The sequence below is a fragment of the Culex pipiens genome, chromosome 3 (genome assembly GCF_016801865.2).
Source record: "Culex pipiens pallens isolate TS chromosome 3, TS_CPP_V2, whole genome shotgun sequence".
NCBI lineage: Eukaryota > Metazoa > Arthropoda > Insecta > Diptera > Culicidae > Culex > Culex pipiens.
Genome location: NC_068939.1, coordinates 94,769,102 through 94,784,341, shown reverse-complemented (window position 1 = coordinate 94,784,341; position 15,240 = coordinate 94,769,102). Strand labels below are relative to the sequence as shown.

Here is a 15,240-nt window from a genome sequence, read left to right as displayed (position 1 = left end):
CTTCGACACGCACGACTTTGGGTGTATCAATCGGAGGCGAATCTACCTCACGAGGGCGACTCGAACAGCGTGACGGACCGGAAGCGGACTGAAAACCTGAAGTGGCACACTCTTGCTTTTACCCCACTATTAACCAGATAGGCCTGCTCCACTGCCTGCCGAAGTCGAGGCTGCTGCTGAGGCGCCCGCTACTGCGGAGAAAGCCGGATCCTGTGGTGGAGTCATCTCCTTCGGAGCAACCTGCTTATCCTTCGTGGACTGCTCAGATTGCTGCTGCTGTCGTCCTTTTGGCATTTTGACGATGTTGCGTCGATCGTGAGCGCCACTCTTCGCGAATTTTTTTTCGTCATTCGGCCCTTTTGGTTTTGTTCGCTGGCAACTTAATTGCGCCGTGGACACGTTCCCCGCAGATGTTTCCAAACGCCCATCGTGGAGATCAATTCCGTTAGTTTTGAAATGAATTTTCCTATTCCGGCGGCCACTACTGGTGTTTTTGTGACCGGGATATCTGGTGTCAGGTGTAATGGTTCATGTTTTCGGTGGAGGAGGAATCTTAGACCTTGTCTTAGACGGAACATGCAAGCAACGGGGAGGACCAGTGGTGTGGTCTCTGTCATTGTGTTTGTCTTGCATCGCTGCAGGTGCTGCCGCATGATTTGCCTCATGAGGTTCAGCCTTTGGAAACGGAACCGACCGTGGAACCGACCCACCGTCATTTTCGGCCGTCGGTCTTGATTTATTTATTTTGATTTTGTTACTGATGATCAGCAACAACAAAATTATTTCGAAACAGCTGTTAATGTTTACAATCGTTAAGGCTTGATTGTCTCACGCATACACTGACATGACACATGACAGTAATGGGTTTGTATTGGTGTGTTTGGGCTGCGCTTCGGCATAGGCTCACCAGGCAGCGCTGGCGTCGCCGTGATTTGGTGGTTTGATGAAGGACGATGAATTTCAAAAATAATTTGTATGGAGAGTCACGTCTGTTTGTCTGTGATATAACATTCTGAAATTATCGAGGAAATTATTTAAAAAAAACAGCGGAATGCGGCTGATGGAGTTTGAAACTCATTTAAAAATTTAAAAAAAATCTTCAGTCCTAAAAAAACTTAGATTTTAAAATTTATAATTCCTCAAAAAACAAAATTCAACGATTTCAAAAATCCAAAAAATCAAAATCAAACATTCTGTTTGTAAAATATTGCAGCCCTTTTCCAAGCGAAATTTGAAACGGCACACGCAGAAAAATAAAGCATATTTGAATCAACAAAACATTTTGTTGATTTGAAAATCAAGATTTTTGTTGAATCAACGCTAAACGTCAAAGCAACTTTTTCAAAACAACAAAATATTTTTGTGGAATTGAGAAAATCAAGGTTTGTTTCAACGCAAAATTTTCGTTGATTATATTCAACAAAAATATTGTTGAAACAAACCTCGTACAGGCTGAATCTACAAAACATTTTTCTGCGTGCATAAACCCGCGACAAACCGTGAATTTATTCGACTGGGCTGTTCGGTAAAATGATCGAACTCATTTGGCGCGCAAAAGTGACACCTCCCCCCAAAACAAAACTGCGGTGTGCAGTGTTCGTTTCTCGCAGTTTATTCCATCCTCGGCATTCAAGTTGGATTGTTGGCGATTTATGCAGGACAAAATCGTTTTAATTTTTATTGCATTTTTTGATATTAAGTTGTTAGTTTGATAAGCAAAATGAAAAAGAAGATTAACAATAACGACAGCAAAAGTGCCATCAGCTGGGTTGGGGAACAGTACCAGCCGAACATCGAGCGGACGTTCCGGACTAAAACGGCCATTTTCTACAGGTAATTTGCGTTAATTGCATTCTAATGGGACTGGTAATTGAAAGATTGCTTCCAGAAAGTGTCACTTTGGTGCCTTGACCCTGGAGGTTGGAAGCTATGTGCTGGTATCGAACACGGACAGCGCCGAACCGGATTCCGTGTCCGGGTGCGATGTGGCTCGGATTGAGCATATGTACGATCTGATGTTTGAGGATCCGGATATCGATTCGCACCGAGCGATTGTCCAGTGGTACTCCCGTCCGGGGGCGCTTCCCAAGAAGATTGTGGCCGATGAGAATTACACGTTTGACTTTGATAAGGAGATCGTGGAGGATTACCGGTACAATCCGGACATTTCGATTGAGTCGATCTTTCGGTTGTGCAAGGTGGAAATCGTTGATGCGAAGGCGGTTGCGTCCGAAGTTGCGGCTAAAATTTCCACCAAGTTTCCCCTGTTCATCGCTCGGTATAGACTGACCCACGCGCCCGGTTCCAAGAAGATGTTTATTCAGGCGCTGAAGAGTTCCGGGGAGGGTGAAACGACTCCGCCGCGGAAGCGCAAGTCAATGGCAGATAAAACGAACCGTTCAGCGGCGAAAAGTGCCACGAAGGATGTCGAGAAGACGCCCAAGCTGAGACTGACCCGGGCCAAGTCGATTGAGTTTGTGGACATGGCACATTTGGACGACGATGAAGCTCGGGTGGTCCAGAAGATTCAGAGCGAGGACAACTGGGTGGTGAAGGTGGTTGAAGGGGGGTCTTACCAGAAGAAACTGGACAACGTTACGGAGGGTATTAGCGAGGTGGAGCTGAGTGACGAGGAGAATGTTTCGCCCTCGAAGATGGCACGGATTAACAGTGCACGGAGAAAGTCGGGTGCTTTCCGGAGAAATTTGAACGCAAGTCTGCATTGCGAATCACCCACATCGTCGGATACGGAACATCTAAACTACTCGATCGTGAAGGACGAGGCGAGGAGTACCCCGCAGATGAAGATCAAGTTACGTTTGTCGGAGGTTCAGAAGCCCGCCGCGGATACTCCGACGAGAAGATCCGCCCGGAAGCGCTCGACAGCTGAGGAGATTGTTCCGCTCGACATTCAGACATCACCGCCGAAAGCAAGGAAATCAATCATGGTGGAGGAGGAACCGCCGATGACTCCGACGTCGAGACCGCGTCGCAAGAGCATCCTGAAAACGCCGAGCACCAAGAACGTGGAGACGGTCGGAACTCCCAAGCGCAACATCCAGCTGTCCAACATTGTGGAAGAATTCGCCGAAGGAAGACGCACATCCAAGGTCATGCACGAAACGCCGAAGAAGGCGACCGTCGAAGAACCGAAAACGCCAAAATCTGCCAGAGGTCGTCCGCGCAAGTCGACGTCGACCGTCGTCGAAGAGTACAAATCAACGCCCAAAAGTGCCACCAAGCTGAAGCTGATCCGGTCGGGCGCGATCAAGCCAAATGTGCAGGCCCGGGACGCCCCGGTTCAGATCTCGCCGGACGACCAGCTGGCCGTGGCACGCGAGCGACTGCATGTTTCGGCCGTGCCGAAGAGCTTGCCGTGCCGCGAGAAAGAGTACAGCGAAATCTACAACTTCCTCGAGGGCAAGATCATCGACAGCTGCGGCGGGTGCATGTACGTGAGCGGAGTTCCGGGCACGGGTAAAACGGCCACCACGACGGCGGTCATTCGCTCGTTGCAAGTGCTGGCGCAGGAGGAAGAAATCCCGACCTTTGAGTTTGTGGAAATTAATGGGATGCGGCTGACGGAGCCACGTCAAGCTTACGTCCACATCTACCGACAGTTGACGGGCAAGACGCTGGCCTGGGAGCAGGCGTACAACCTGCTGGACAAACGCTTCACCACGAAGGCTCCTCGGCGCGTTACGACCGTGCTGCTGGTGGACGAGCTGGACATTCTGTGCAATCGCCGCCAGGACGTGGTGTACAATCTGCTCAACTGGCCAACGGTCCCGAGCGCCCAGCTCGTGGTCATTACGATCGCCAACACGATGGACCTGCCGGAGCGGCTGCTCATGGGCAAGATCTCGTCCCGACTGGGACTCACCCGGCTTACCTTCCAACCGTACAACTTCCGCCAGTTGCAGGAGATTGTGATGGCTCGACTCACCGGAACGTCCGCGTTTGACGCCGAAGCGGTTCAGCTGGTGGCGCGGAAGGTGGCTGCGGTTTCCGGGGATGCCCGGCGTGCGTTAGATATTTGTCGCCGTGCGACCGAACTCGCAGAGGAACAGTCCCGCAAGGTGGATAAGTTTGTGAGCGTTTCCATGGGGCACGTCCAGAAGGCGCTCGGGGAGATGATTGCCAGCGCCAAGGTCCAAACCATCAAGTGCTGCTCGCGGATGGAGCAACTGTTTCTGCAGGCCGTGACCGCCGAGGTAAGCTACTTAATTGAACCTAATTGACTGTTGAATAACTTAAACTTCATCCCCCGTACAGGTCGCCCGAACCGGCATCGAAGAGTGCAGCTTCCTGGGTGTGTACTCGCAGTTTGAGGCACTTGCGGCGTTCGCCGGCGTTACGGTGCCGAATCCGGGTCGTGCCATTGCCATCTGTAGCCGGCTGGGCGCATCTCGGCTGTTGATCTGTGAAAACTCCCGCAACGACATCTACCAGAAGATCTTGCTCAACATCAGCTCGGACGACGTGCACTACGCGTTGCAGGCAAGTAGCTTGATTTAGGCTTATGGGAGGACTGATTAAGAAAAAACACACAAACTCCCTTTTTACGTTTAAATAAATTGACTATTTTATACTCTTACGGTTTTGGCAGCAGCGTTGATTAGTGTTCCGAACTCCCCCACAGTTAAAATGTAAAGTAAACGATCGCGATTTGTACTCCGGTCAGTCCCATGTAGAAGCAATCGTAGATGATCTTGGGTGAAAAGACGGTCCACACGAAAATGTGATTCCTCATCAGCGCCACCACGATCACGTAGAACGTCAACGGTCCGATCACGACCAAACTCAGCACCTTGAGCATCGTTTGGCTGACTAGCGTTTTACTTTGCTCGACGTGGCTCGTCTTGTCCACGGAATCGCTCACGCAACCCCGCATGTTGTGGTAAACGAGCAGCAGGAAGCTCAGAATCTGCCCGTTGAACGTGTTCAGGGTGAGGAAGAGTCCGACCCGGGTAAAGTCGAAGCTGGCCAGGCCGACGTAGCCCGCGTTCAGGTCGATCGTGGCGAGGCTGTTCGAGTTGCCCTAGAAGGAGAAAGATCGTTAAAACTCGAATTGAACTGTAGATCAAGTATGGTACCTGATAGAAGTAGAACAACTTCCCCAGCCAGACGTGCGCCACGCACTTGAGCAGCACATTTTCCGCCTTGCTCTCGGCGATGTGATCGATTCGGGCCACCAGGTAGCGACTCGACGAAAAGAGCGCTGCCAGCAGAACCACGTTGTGAGGTTTGTGCAGCAGGGCTGAGAGCAGAGCTACGATACAGATCAAGCTGGCCAGCAGTTGACTAGACTTGGGCGCTGGTTTGGCCAGCACCGCTCGGTACAGCTTTGGTAGAAACGCGATGAAGAAGATCTCGAGGAGGTTGATCCAGAAGATGGTGAGGCAGCTGTTGGTTCTGAGGGGCGGCAAACAATTGGGTTACTTTGGAATTGAAAAGGAGATCGTAATGATTATTGCACTCGATCGTAATTTCGCGATAATCAACGTTAAGAAATTTCGATCAAAATTTGTGTAAGCAATTTCAGAAATTTTAAAAATTACCAGTAAATCAAAAAACACAATGATTTTTTTTATTTCACAATTTAAGAATTACATTAATTAACATTTCTTGTCGCTCCATACCCTTAGTAACATGATGGGAGCAAGGGCGTCTATGCGGAGTGTCCCTACACCAGCTACAACTTTCCGTAGTTTGGGGAGAGAAGAGTTAAACCATTTTGTTCTATGCGCCGGTATTTGTAGTACATACCATACCATTCCAATCAACTTAGAACACCATACGCGGTGCCCGTGCTGTATCAGTAAGCTTGTGTCGTTGTTGGCCGTTACCAGCGATCCCAAGTACACGAATTCGCTCACCTCCTCCAGCACATCCACGGCTAAATGGGGAGCCCATCCCTCTCATGTACTTTGTTTTCGTCGTATTCATGGCCAATCCAATTCGTCCTGCTTGCGTCTTCAAGGCGGTGTAAGCCCTTTTCATCGTCTCAGATCACTCGCTCTAATATCAAAGTCGTCCGCACAAGCAAGAAGTTCGACTGTCCTGTTGCATATCGTGCCTCTCGTGTCTATACCCGCTCTGCTCACAACTCCCTCAAGTCCGATGTTAAACAGCGCATTGGATAAGCCGTCTCCTGGTCGTAATCCATGATGCGATTGGAAGGGGTACCTAGCTCCCACTCGCACGTGACACATCACACGATCCAAGGTAGCCTTGATCAGTCAAGTCAGTTTGTCCAGGAGACGCTGATTGAAATCGATGGAGATGTGATGTGTGGACACGTTGTACTGACGGCATTTCTCGAGAATCTGCCGGAGCGAAAAAAAAAATGATCCGTGGTGGCCCGAGCGCCAGTAAACCCCGAACCTCCATGCGTACGGTGTCAGCAGACGGCAGAGGATCTGAGAGAGGATTTTATAGGCCGCGTTGATAAGCGTGATGCCGCGGTAGTTGCCGTAGTCCAGCTTATCGCCCTTTTTGTAGATGGGACACACGACACCATCCATCCATTCTTCTGGTAGTTTCTCCTCCCCCCAGATCTTAGAAATCTTCAAGTGGATCGCCCACGTCATCTGCTCTCCTCCATATTTGAAGAGCTCACAGGGTAACCGATCTTTACCGGCGGCCCTGTTGATCTTCACCGTCTCCAGATCAGGTTGGAACTGTTGGCGGTCCAAATTGGGCTTCAAAGCCGTATCCATGCGCTACATCGCCGTTGAGGTGATTGCCACCTGTCCAACACCTCGACTTTGTCCATAAGGAGATTTCCCTCGGCGTCCCGACAAGTGTTGGCCAACGGAGCCATCGTCGGACTGAAGCGAGCCTTCAATAAAGTGTCCTATGTTTTTGACGTCAGTTTGTCTCGCGATGTGTTAAAGTCCAAGTTTTTATCAGTGTTAAGACGAATGTTCTAGTTTTAGTCTTAGTTTTAAGTTCATTTGGGCAATAAGTGCCTGTTGAGAAATAAACAAACAACAATTTGAGTCCCGACAAGTGTTGGCTTGCGGCGCATAGCCTTTGCGGGACCGGTCAACCTTCTCGTAGAACTTTCGCGTCTCGTTCTGCCGGAACAGCTGCTCCATTTCGGCGCGATCGCGATCTTCCAGCTGGCGCTTCTTGAGCTTGTTGACCGTTCTCTGCGGGTGTACCCCATTTGGCATAATGGACATTTGGCATAACGGGTTTTCAAGATGGACGTTTGGCATAATGGACGTTTGGCATAATTGGTCCAAGACATCAGGGACGTTTGGCATAATGGACATTTGGCATAATGGACGTTTGGCATAATTCGTTCAAAACCCATCAAGGACGTTTGGCATAATGGACGTTTGGCATAATTTTTGCTAGCTTTTTTTTTGTTCAATAAGTATTTATTTTTTGTAAAGAATAATAATTTATAGGTTTTTTTTTCTTTTTTCTAAGCAGATAACTTTACTTTAAAAATGATTTTTGTTTTCAAGAAATCTAGTATCTTTGTCATTTTCTCCCAATAGATGTAATTTTTTTTCCTTTTTTTCTTAATAAATCTTTAAAATGCAATTTTTCATAAATATAAAATGCATTTTTTTTTCATAAATATATAATATTGAGATTTGTCTTCATTTGAAATATTTTGCAGCTATTTTTTTGTATTCAATTATTCTTTCTTTTATTTTAAATTCAACCTAACAAAGTGATGTAAGTTTTGCCAGTCTTTGAAATTTAGCAATAAAAAATTTATACTGTTTACCCTTTCCCCTCCTTTTTCAAATTCAACCTAAAGAATGTATGTACATTTTGCTCTTATTTAACGAAATGCATTTAAATTTTTTAAAGCAATTTGCTCTTCTTTTATTTTAAAGCTCAAATAAGGTAAAATCTCTCAAAAAATGTGCAGTTTGTTTTTTTTTTTTCAAAATTTTGCAATCATTGTTTTTATGCAATTTTTTCTTCTTTAATATTCATCCTTAATAAGGGATGTACATGTTTTCTTTCTTTAAATATTTGACAAATGAGTTTTGAAATTTTCCCTTCTTTTATTTTAACCCTCTAACGCCCAGAGCTGTTTGCTTATCGTAAAAATAGTAAATGGCTTAATTTTGGTACAATAATACAGGAAATACTTTACTTTGACCCACAAACATCGAATTGGGGCAAAAAAGTAGAATTTGAAGTGGTGCACCAGAGCACCATCAGGAAGATGAGCAACTTTTTTTTAAACCACAAAATCTCGTTTTCTTCAAATCTATTCGTTCATTTGTTTGAAAACGCTTCGAAATGTGTTAAAACTACTTATGCTTTGCTGTAAGACCATATTTCTGAAGTATTAACTACAAATTCTAAAATCTCTGCATTTTCAGGTGTCTTTGATTGGCTCATTCAAAACCCACAAACAACCATTTTCATGAAAAATGAGGAAAATAATAAAATTATCGGTCTAATAACAATGTTTTGTCTTGTTTATGAATAGTCAAAACGTTTATAAACTTTTGCTTTGATAAAAATAAGCTTTTTCTGTAATTTAGAAAAAAGTGCTCCTGAATATTTAGTTGCTCATATGCCTAGGTGGTGCTCTGGTGCACCAAATGAAAAAGGTTGAAAAACACTTAAAACCTGTCCAAACTCACAATGTTATTCACAGGGGTTCTTGTCCAAGGTTCAAATGATAGCAAAACATTTTTTGTTTCATAAAATTTTGTGTTTGGTATTTTTTACGTGCTTTCGAAAACAGGTCTTATTTATTTCCCTAAAATTGGCCCATTTTTGTTTACATTTCACACTGTAACTTTGCTTGTGCTTAACCAAATTTTATGAAATTTGGGGAGATGTTAGTATACATTCTACACGAACACCTGCAACTTAAAGCATCATGAAAAGTTGTGTCAGTTCCGAGATATTTGAGTTCAAAGTTTTGGTGCTCTGGAGTAACCATGGGCGTGAGAGGGTTAAATTCAACTTTTAGAAGGGAAAATCTCTAAAAACAATACTTTTCGAATATTTGACAATAAACTTCGATTATGAATTTTTTTTATAAAATTTATATTTATTTATATAAAATTCAACTTATGGAAGGAAAAGTAAATTTAAAGATTCACATTTGGACACTCTTTAAATGTTTGACTATCGCAATATTTTTATGTTTTTCACCTACCTCTCTTAAAAATAACATTTAATCAGCATTTTTTAGGCAGTTGTCCCTTCTTTAAGATTAGTATTGAATAAATAAAAGAAGGGAAAATTCCATAAACAACTTTATTGCAAAAATTAAACCAACAGAGAAAAAATGTGCAGAAATTATATAAATGTTTAAAGACAACATCTATAAGAGAGTTTCCCTTCTTCAAGTTAAATATAAAAAATGATGGGAAAATTGAATTAAAAAACTTAATTGCAAAATATTTAAAGAAAAGCAACATCGACATCCATTCACCCAAAATACAGGATCGAGAGTATAATTCCATCAAAATTTATAGAGAGCTCAATGCTAAACTCGATAGAATAATGGTACCAACTCATACCTGTAAAACAATTAATTTAATTAATTAATTGAAACAGTAAATCTGCAACAAGAGTCATACATCGAAATCTGACTAATCTTGTGTCACCAAGCTGCTGTGGCCAAGGCAGTTTAGTCATTGAGTTAGTCTATTATTAGTCTCTGGTTCAGTTCCCGTAGAGAACACTTTTTGTTTTGAAGGATGAACTTTTTCTTGAAAATGGACTCGAGGGCATAATTCTCTCGGTCATGTAGAACTGTGTTCTCTGTGTCAGTGAATCTTTCCGCTAGTCTCGTGTCGGATGAGTGCTGCCCAGTTCTAGGGTTTCTTTAGATTATATTCTAAAAAGAAGGGAAAAATGTGAATTTATTTAGAAATTTCCTTCTTCAAGTAAAATTTTGATCAAAAGAAGGGAAAATTGCATTATAAAAGCTCAATTGTCGAAGATTTGAAGAGGTTTTTCTCATCATGAATTTCATATAAAAGAAGGGAAAATTTCATTTAAAAAATTACTCCTAATTATATTGAAAGGGGAAAAATCTTAAGCTTACAAGAGATATGTTAATTATTTAATAAAAATATCAAAATTTCATTGAAAAGATTTATTGTGAATTATTCAAAATGGAAAGAATTTACTATTGGGAAAAAATATAGAGATACCTAATTTTTTATAGAAAAAAATGTTAATCTCTTAAAGTAATATAAAAAAGGTAAAAATATACATTTTCATTCGTGAAAATGACAAATAATTAACAAAAAAACAAGCTAGTAATAATCATGTCCATTATGCCAAACGTCCATTATGCCAAACGTCCTTGATGGTTTTTGAACGAATTATGCCAAACGTCCATTATGCCAAATGTCCATTATGCCAAACGTCCCTGATGTCTTGGACCAATTATGCCAAACGTCCATATTGAAAACCCGTTATGCCAAATGTCCATTATGCCAAATGGGGTACACCCGTTCTCTGCTGTTTCAGCGCTTGTTTGTATTGCGCCACGTTCTTATGCGTTGCGGCCCTCAGCTTTACCGCGTAAGCTGCTTTCTTTTCGAACCAGTGCTGCTTTCCAACTCGGGCCGTACTACCTAGCGCGGATTCAGCGGCACTGCCGATGGCCGAGCATATTCACAGTACAGTACATATTAAATTTTGACACCCTGATTTTTTTTTAAGAATTTTGAATATTACAATATTTGAACTTATGACTTTTTGAAAATAACCCAGTCACGAAATATTCTAGCAGCGCTGGTTCTTCCAGAATCCTGCTAGAATGGTGGAACATTTCTGCTTGAATGCCGTGATCGTCAGTCGTAATTTGTCGAGAAATTAAGATCGAATGATTGACAAATTACGATCGCGAAATCTCGATCGTGAGTCGAGAAATGAGGATCGAGTGCAACAATCACCAAACTTGAAGACTTACTTGGCAGGAGCAACTCCAAACAAACCCACGACCCCCGTCATGAGCCGGTAGTAGTAAACCAGCAGACACGAAGTCGCGCTCAGCACGATCGTCAGAAAGCCGGAGAACTTCGCGACAGCAACCAACAGGTAGCACAGTCCAACGGCCAGCACCACGCTCAACCAAACCCGGTTCCCGTCCCGGCCGAGCCAGTCGCCAATGTCCGGCAGGTGTTGCCACTTGTCGCCGGTTTGGTTGAATCGGCGCAGAACGATGTGGCCGACGAAGAACAGACCCGCACTAATGCAGAACTCGTCCCGTTCGCGGCGGCAGTGCTCGAGCAGAACCTCGTTGGACGATTTGGCGACCTGGTCAACCTGGGCGATCGTGGCGTTCATGATGCGGATTTCCGTGAGGGTTAGCAGAAGGAAGAGGGTGTTGGTGAAGTAGTAGTAGGTTTGATGTTCCTCCTCGATGAAGGAGCTGGCTGCGAGGGAGAGTGTGTGGAAGCAGCATCCGAAGAGGAGCAGGTAGCTCGGCAGTCCGCGGGTTTGTTTGAGCCAGTTGGTACGGCTGAGGAGCGGGAGTAAGCCAACTAGTAAACTGTAGTGGATTGTGGTTAAGCTCGAAAGCGATACGAGCAGAATGTGGTTGATGTACGTGCTTTGGAGTAGGCTCGATTCAGTGATTGAGTACTTCTTTAGGAAGATCTTTGCTAGGAATGCGATCGCAGCGATGGTCATCCAAATGAATAGTTTTGGTTTGATTTCGACTTGCTCTGAAGTGTGCGGGATGATCATGAGTAATACAGCTAAAATTGTTGTCTGAAATAGAAGAAGAACTCTTTGAAGTTACCAATCTACTAGTAGGAAAGACGAACTCACCATAACACTCAATGCAATTCCAATCACTATACTAAGCATATCGTAACGAATGTAATTTTTAATCAGCAACCTCGACAAGTGCTTGCTAATCGCCGCATATTTGCTCAAAACTTTGTCCAATATCACAAGATCGTCGCGATGTTCCAAAAACATCGCATGAAGCAGTTTCGCCTCTTTGTACTGAACGTAGAAATCCTGCTCCTTAAGATTGTCCTTGTAAAACTCCTGCGCCTTCTCAATCAGTCTTCGGGTGTTGTAATGTGCGGCGTAAACGCGGTCCACCGAGGGCACATCGTTGAACATCGGATCGATCAGCGATCCGATCGAGGAATGTGGAATTACGACGCCCATCAGGGTGGCGAACGTCGGCGCCAAGTCAATTTGCAGAAACAGTTCGTCACTTTTCCTACAGCTATTGCCAACCACCAGCAGCGGCACGTGCGTTTCCGGGTAGGTCGACCCGCCGTGACCACCGGAGTCACGCATCCCGTGATCCCCGGTTATCACCAGCAGCGGCTTAGTGTAATACTTTTCGTTCCACTTGATCATCGCTCCGTAAATCTCTTTGATCACATCGTCCATCTCCTGCAACTTGCCCGGAATCTTATCGCTGAACGGTCCTTCCACGTGCCCAATATGGTCCAACCCCAAAAAGTGAAGAATCATCATCTTCCAGTCGTAGTTCCCAAACTCGAGTCGCATCTTTTTCGTGATATTTTTATCCCCCTGAAAATCAACGACCAGTTAATTACGTGTCTTAAGGTCTACCCACAACACGCACCTCATAGAAATCGTTCACGTACAGCGAGTCCACGTTCTCGCCCTGCCTCGCAAACAACCCCGGAAACATACTGGTCCACGTATTGTCCCCGTAGAACACCACCCGGCGTTGCTTCAGCTGCATCTGGTACAGAAACGTGTCCAGCTTCATCTCCGGACTGCCCAGGTTCAGGATGACGTCCAGAAAGCTCGGAATCGCGCCCGACGTGATGGCCTTGATGCGGGGCATCGTGACCGTCGGCGGGTGCACCTGCAGCTGGTACTGGCAGGCACTTCCGTTCGCCAGCAGCTCGTTCAGGAAGCGCATGTTGTCCCGCTGGGCGACAAAGTCGGTTCGCAGCGCGTCGATCACCATCAGGACGGCGCGCGAATTGCGCGGTTTGTACCCGTCCGGATCCAGTCTGAGACTGTCCATCGAACCGGGCAAATTCGACGGGGCGGACTTGGTGGACGGCGAAAACGACAGCGGGAAGAACCCATAGCAGAACAAACTTATCGAACAGATGAAAACCGAAAACAAGTAGATGGAGACATGCCGCACTTGCACTATCATATTTTACGATGATTCTGGCATGATTATAAGCTAAAATTTGCTTCTTTCAAAATATCGCAAAGATTCTAGGTATGTTTACCCTTCGCCAGTCCAATGTTGTCAAACAAACTGTGCCGATGTACCTAGAGATCCTTAATAGGGAGACTGGTCGAAGTGAATTTGACGTACCCAAACAGACACGAGTTTGACGTATCCAAACGAGCATTTGCCTTTACGCCCAGCAAAACTTATCAGTGTTGCCAAGCTCAAACGTTGCCAGATCGATTTAGCCAGCTTAGACCAGTCTCCCTATTTAGGGTCTCTAGATGTACCTTGTACATTTTCTACCTCGGGTGACTTTGATCGAGAGAAGAAAATGTCTCATGCGCATGAAGAAATGGTGTCGACTCGGGTGTCACATTTGTATTTGCGCTAGTAGGCTGGAATTGGAACTGGAATGACAGGCAGATGTAAAGGCACACAAATTGTACACGGTTACTGAAAATCGCACTTTTGGGAGTTCAGAAATCGCACTTTTGGGAGTTCGTTTAATCGAACTCAAAAAAGTGCGAAATCGCGAACTCGAAAAATGGTAAAAATCACCAAAAAACGAGTTCAGTTAAGCGAACTCTCAAAAGTGTGATTTTGGACTTAGCGATTTTTTTTAATTCGCTTGAAACATTTCGTCGTAAATACATGTTAGTTGTTTTTTGCGCTCCGGAGTTTCGGGTTGGATTTCTGGTAAGTTAAAAGGAAGGATTGTCCACCGGTGGACGGATTGGCCGACAATGTTGTTGAAAAGGTTCCGTCTACCGGTGGACGGATTGCCCGCCAACGTAACGAAAAGGTTCCGTCCACCGGTGGACGGATTCTGGACAAAGTTTAGTGAGAGGAATCCGTCCATCGGTGGACGGATTGCCTGCCAATCTTGGCGAAAAGGTTCCGTCCACCGGTGGACGGATTCTGGACAAAGTTTAGCTAGAGGAATCCGTCCATCGGTGGACGGATTGCCTGCCAATCTTGGCGAAAAGGTTCCGTCCACCGGTGGACGGAATACTGGACAAAGTTTTGCAAGAGGAATCCGTCCACCGGTGGACGGATTGCCCGCCAACGTTGGCGAAAAGGTTCGGTCCACCGGTGGACGGAATACTGGACAAAGTTTTGCAAGAGGAATCCGTCCACCGGTGGACGGATTGCCTGCCAACCTTGGCGAGAAGGTGGACAAAGTTCTGCAAGAAGAATCCGTCCACCGGTGGAACAATATTGGGGAAAAGGTTCCGTCCACCGGTCCAACGGTTGATGTTTTTAAGAGCAATGTTCCGTCCTCCGGTGGACGGATTGTCTGCAAGAGTAGGCAAAAGAATCGGTATGGACAATCTTTTGCAAAAGGAATTCGTCCCCCGAAGAACGGATTGCCTGCAAGAGTAGGCAAAATAATCGGTCCACAGGTGGACGAATTTTTTTTGCAAGATCTGCAAGAAGAGTCGCTCCACCGGTGGACGGATTGCCTCCCAAAGTTGGCAGGACGAACCGGACCAACTTTGGACAGTTTTGAAAAGGACATTATAATATTTTGTTTACTTTTTCCGGCAGAACCATAGAACCAAGTGGCCAGTGTGGAAGCGGAATGAAAGGGATCCGGAAATATGGGCCAGCGGTTGCAAGACTTTATCGGGAAGCTAATCTGGCGGTCCGTTTCGAGGACTCTCGGATGCTGCGGGAAATGATCTGGTTGAGAAAGCGATGTTCTCCAAGACAACCGGTTGACTCATCACAATACTACCAGCAGGGACCAGCGTACCAAAATTCACCAGAGCTTTTGAACGAACCCGTTCATGTCCCGACAGCAAGTCATGGTTGTCAAGAAAAGAACACCAACAATGACCAACAAGGCCAGAACCGGGCCGGAATGCTGCCGACGAGTTTTAAGTACCTTCGGCGTGTGGTGAATCAGTCCGACTTGACGTTGTTCATCAGGTGACGAAGGTGTGTCCCATCAGTGTTGCACAACAACTAAATTTGTTCTACCTCAACCTTTTTCAGACAACCAACTTATACGAAACGACGAAATCCAGCTAGAACCGAGCTGCAGGCAAATGTGGCACGAACGGTCATCCTACTCGTTAGAAACGGGCTCTATC

The 15,240-nt window shown here is 45.3% G+C and overlaps 3 protein-coding genes across 3 annotated transcripts; 1 reads left to right on the top strand and 2 right to left on the bottom strand.

The window, feature by feature from the left end:
• The first annotated feature begins 1,549 nt into the window (after positions 1-1,549).
• Positions 1,550-4,597, top strand: LOC120422690 (origin recognition complex subunit 1). Its single transcript, XM_039586199.2, has 3 exons — positions 1,550-1,833; positions 1,889-4,214; positions 4,276-4,597. Exons 1-3 carry the CDS (start codon positions 1,721-1,723, stop codon positions 4,516-4,518), a joined length of 2,682 nt encoding a protein of 893 aa, XP_039442133.1. The 5' UTR covers positions 1,550-1,720; the 3' UTR covers positions 4,519-4,597.
• Positions 4,556-13,219, bottom strand: LOC120422689 (GPI ethanolamine phosphate transferase 2). The gene is made up of 5 exons (XM_039586198.2): positions 12,569-13,219; positions 11,788-12,513; positions 10,925-11,727; positions 5,097-5,415; positions 4,556-5,041 (listed from the first exon to the last, which is right to left on the bottom strand). Exons 1-5 carry the CDS (start codon positions 13,118-13,120, stop codon positions 4,643-4,645), a joined length of 2,799 nt encoding a protein of 932 aa, XP_039442132.1. The 5' UTR covers positions 13,121-13,219; the 3' UTR covers positions 4,556-4,642.
• Positions 5,905-7,155, bottom strand: LOC128093284 (uncharacterized). The gene has a single exon (XM_052709515.1). It carries the CDS (start codon positions 6,720-6,722, stop codon positions 6,243-6,245), a length of 480 nt encoding a protein of 159 aa, XP_052565475.1. The 5' UTR covers positions 6,723-7,155; the 3' UTR covers positions 5,905-6,242.
• Positions 13,220-15,240: the final 2,021 nt, after the last annotated feature.

Coding starts and splice junctions, on each gene's coding strand:
- LOC120422690 (XM_039586199.2), top strand. CDS start 1,721: ATGAAAAAGAAGATTAACAATAACGACAGCAAAAGTGCCATCAGCTGG. Junction 1,834..1,888: donor AAAACGGCCATTTTCTACAG/GTAATTTGCGTT, acceptor GATTGCTTCCAG/AAAGTGTCACTTTGGTGCCT. Junction 4,215..4,275: donor TGCAGGCCGTGACCGCCGAG/GTAAGCTACTTA, acceptor TCCCCCGTACAG/GTCGCCCGAACCGGCATCGA.
- LOC128093284 (XM_052709515.1), bottom strand. CDS start 6,722: ATGGATACGGCTTTGAAGCCCAATTTGGACCGCCAACAGTTCCAACCT.
- LOC120422689 (XM_039586198.2), bottom strand. CDS start 13,120: ATGATAGTGCAAGTGCGGCATGTCTCCATCTACTTGTTTTCGGTTTTC. Junction 11,728..11,787: donor GAATTGCATTGAGTGTTATG/GTGAGTTCGTCT, acceptor CTTCTATTTCAG/ACAACAATTTTAGCTGTATT. Junction 5,416..10,924: donor TTTGGAGTTGCTCCTGCCAA/GTAAGTCTTCAA, acceptor GCCGCCCCTCAG/AACCAACAGCTGCCTCACCA.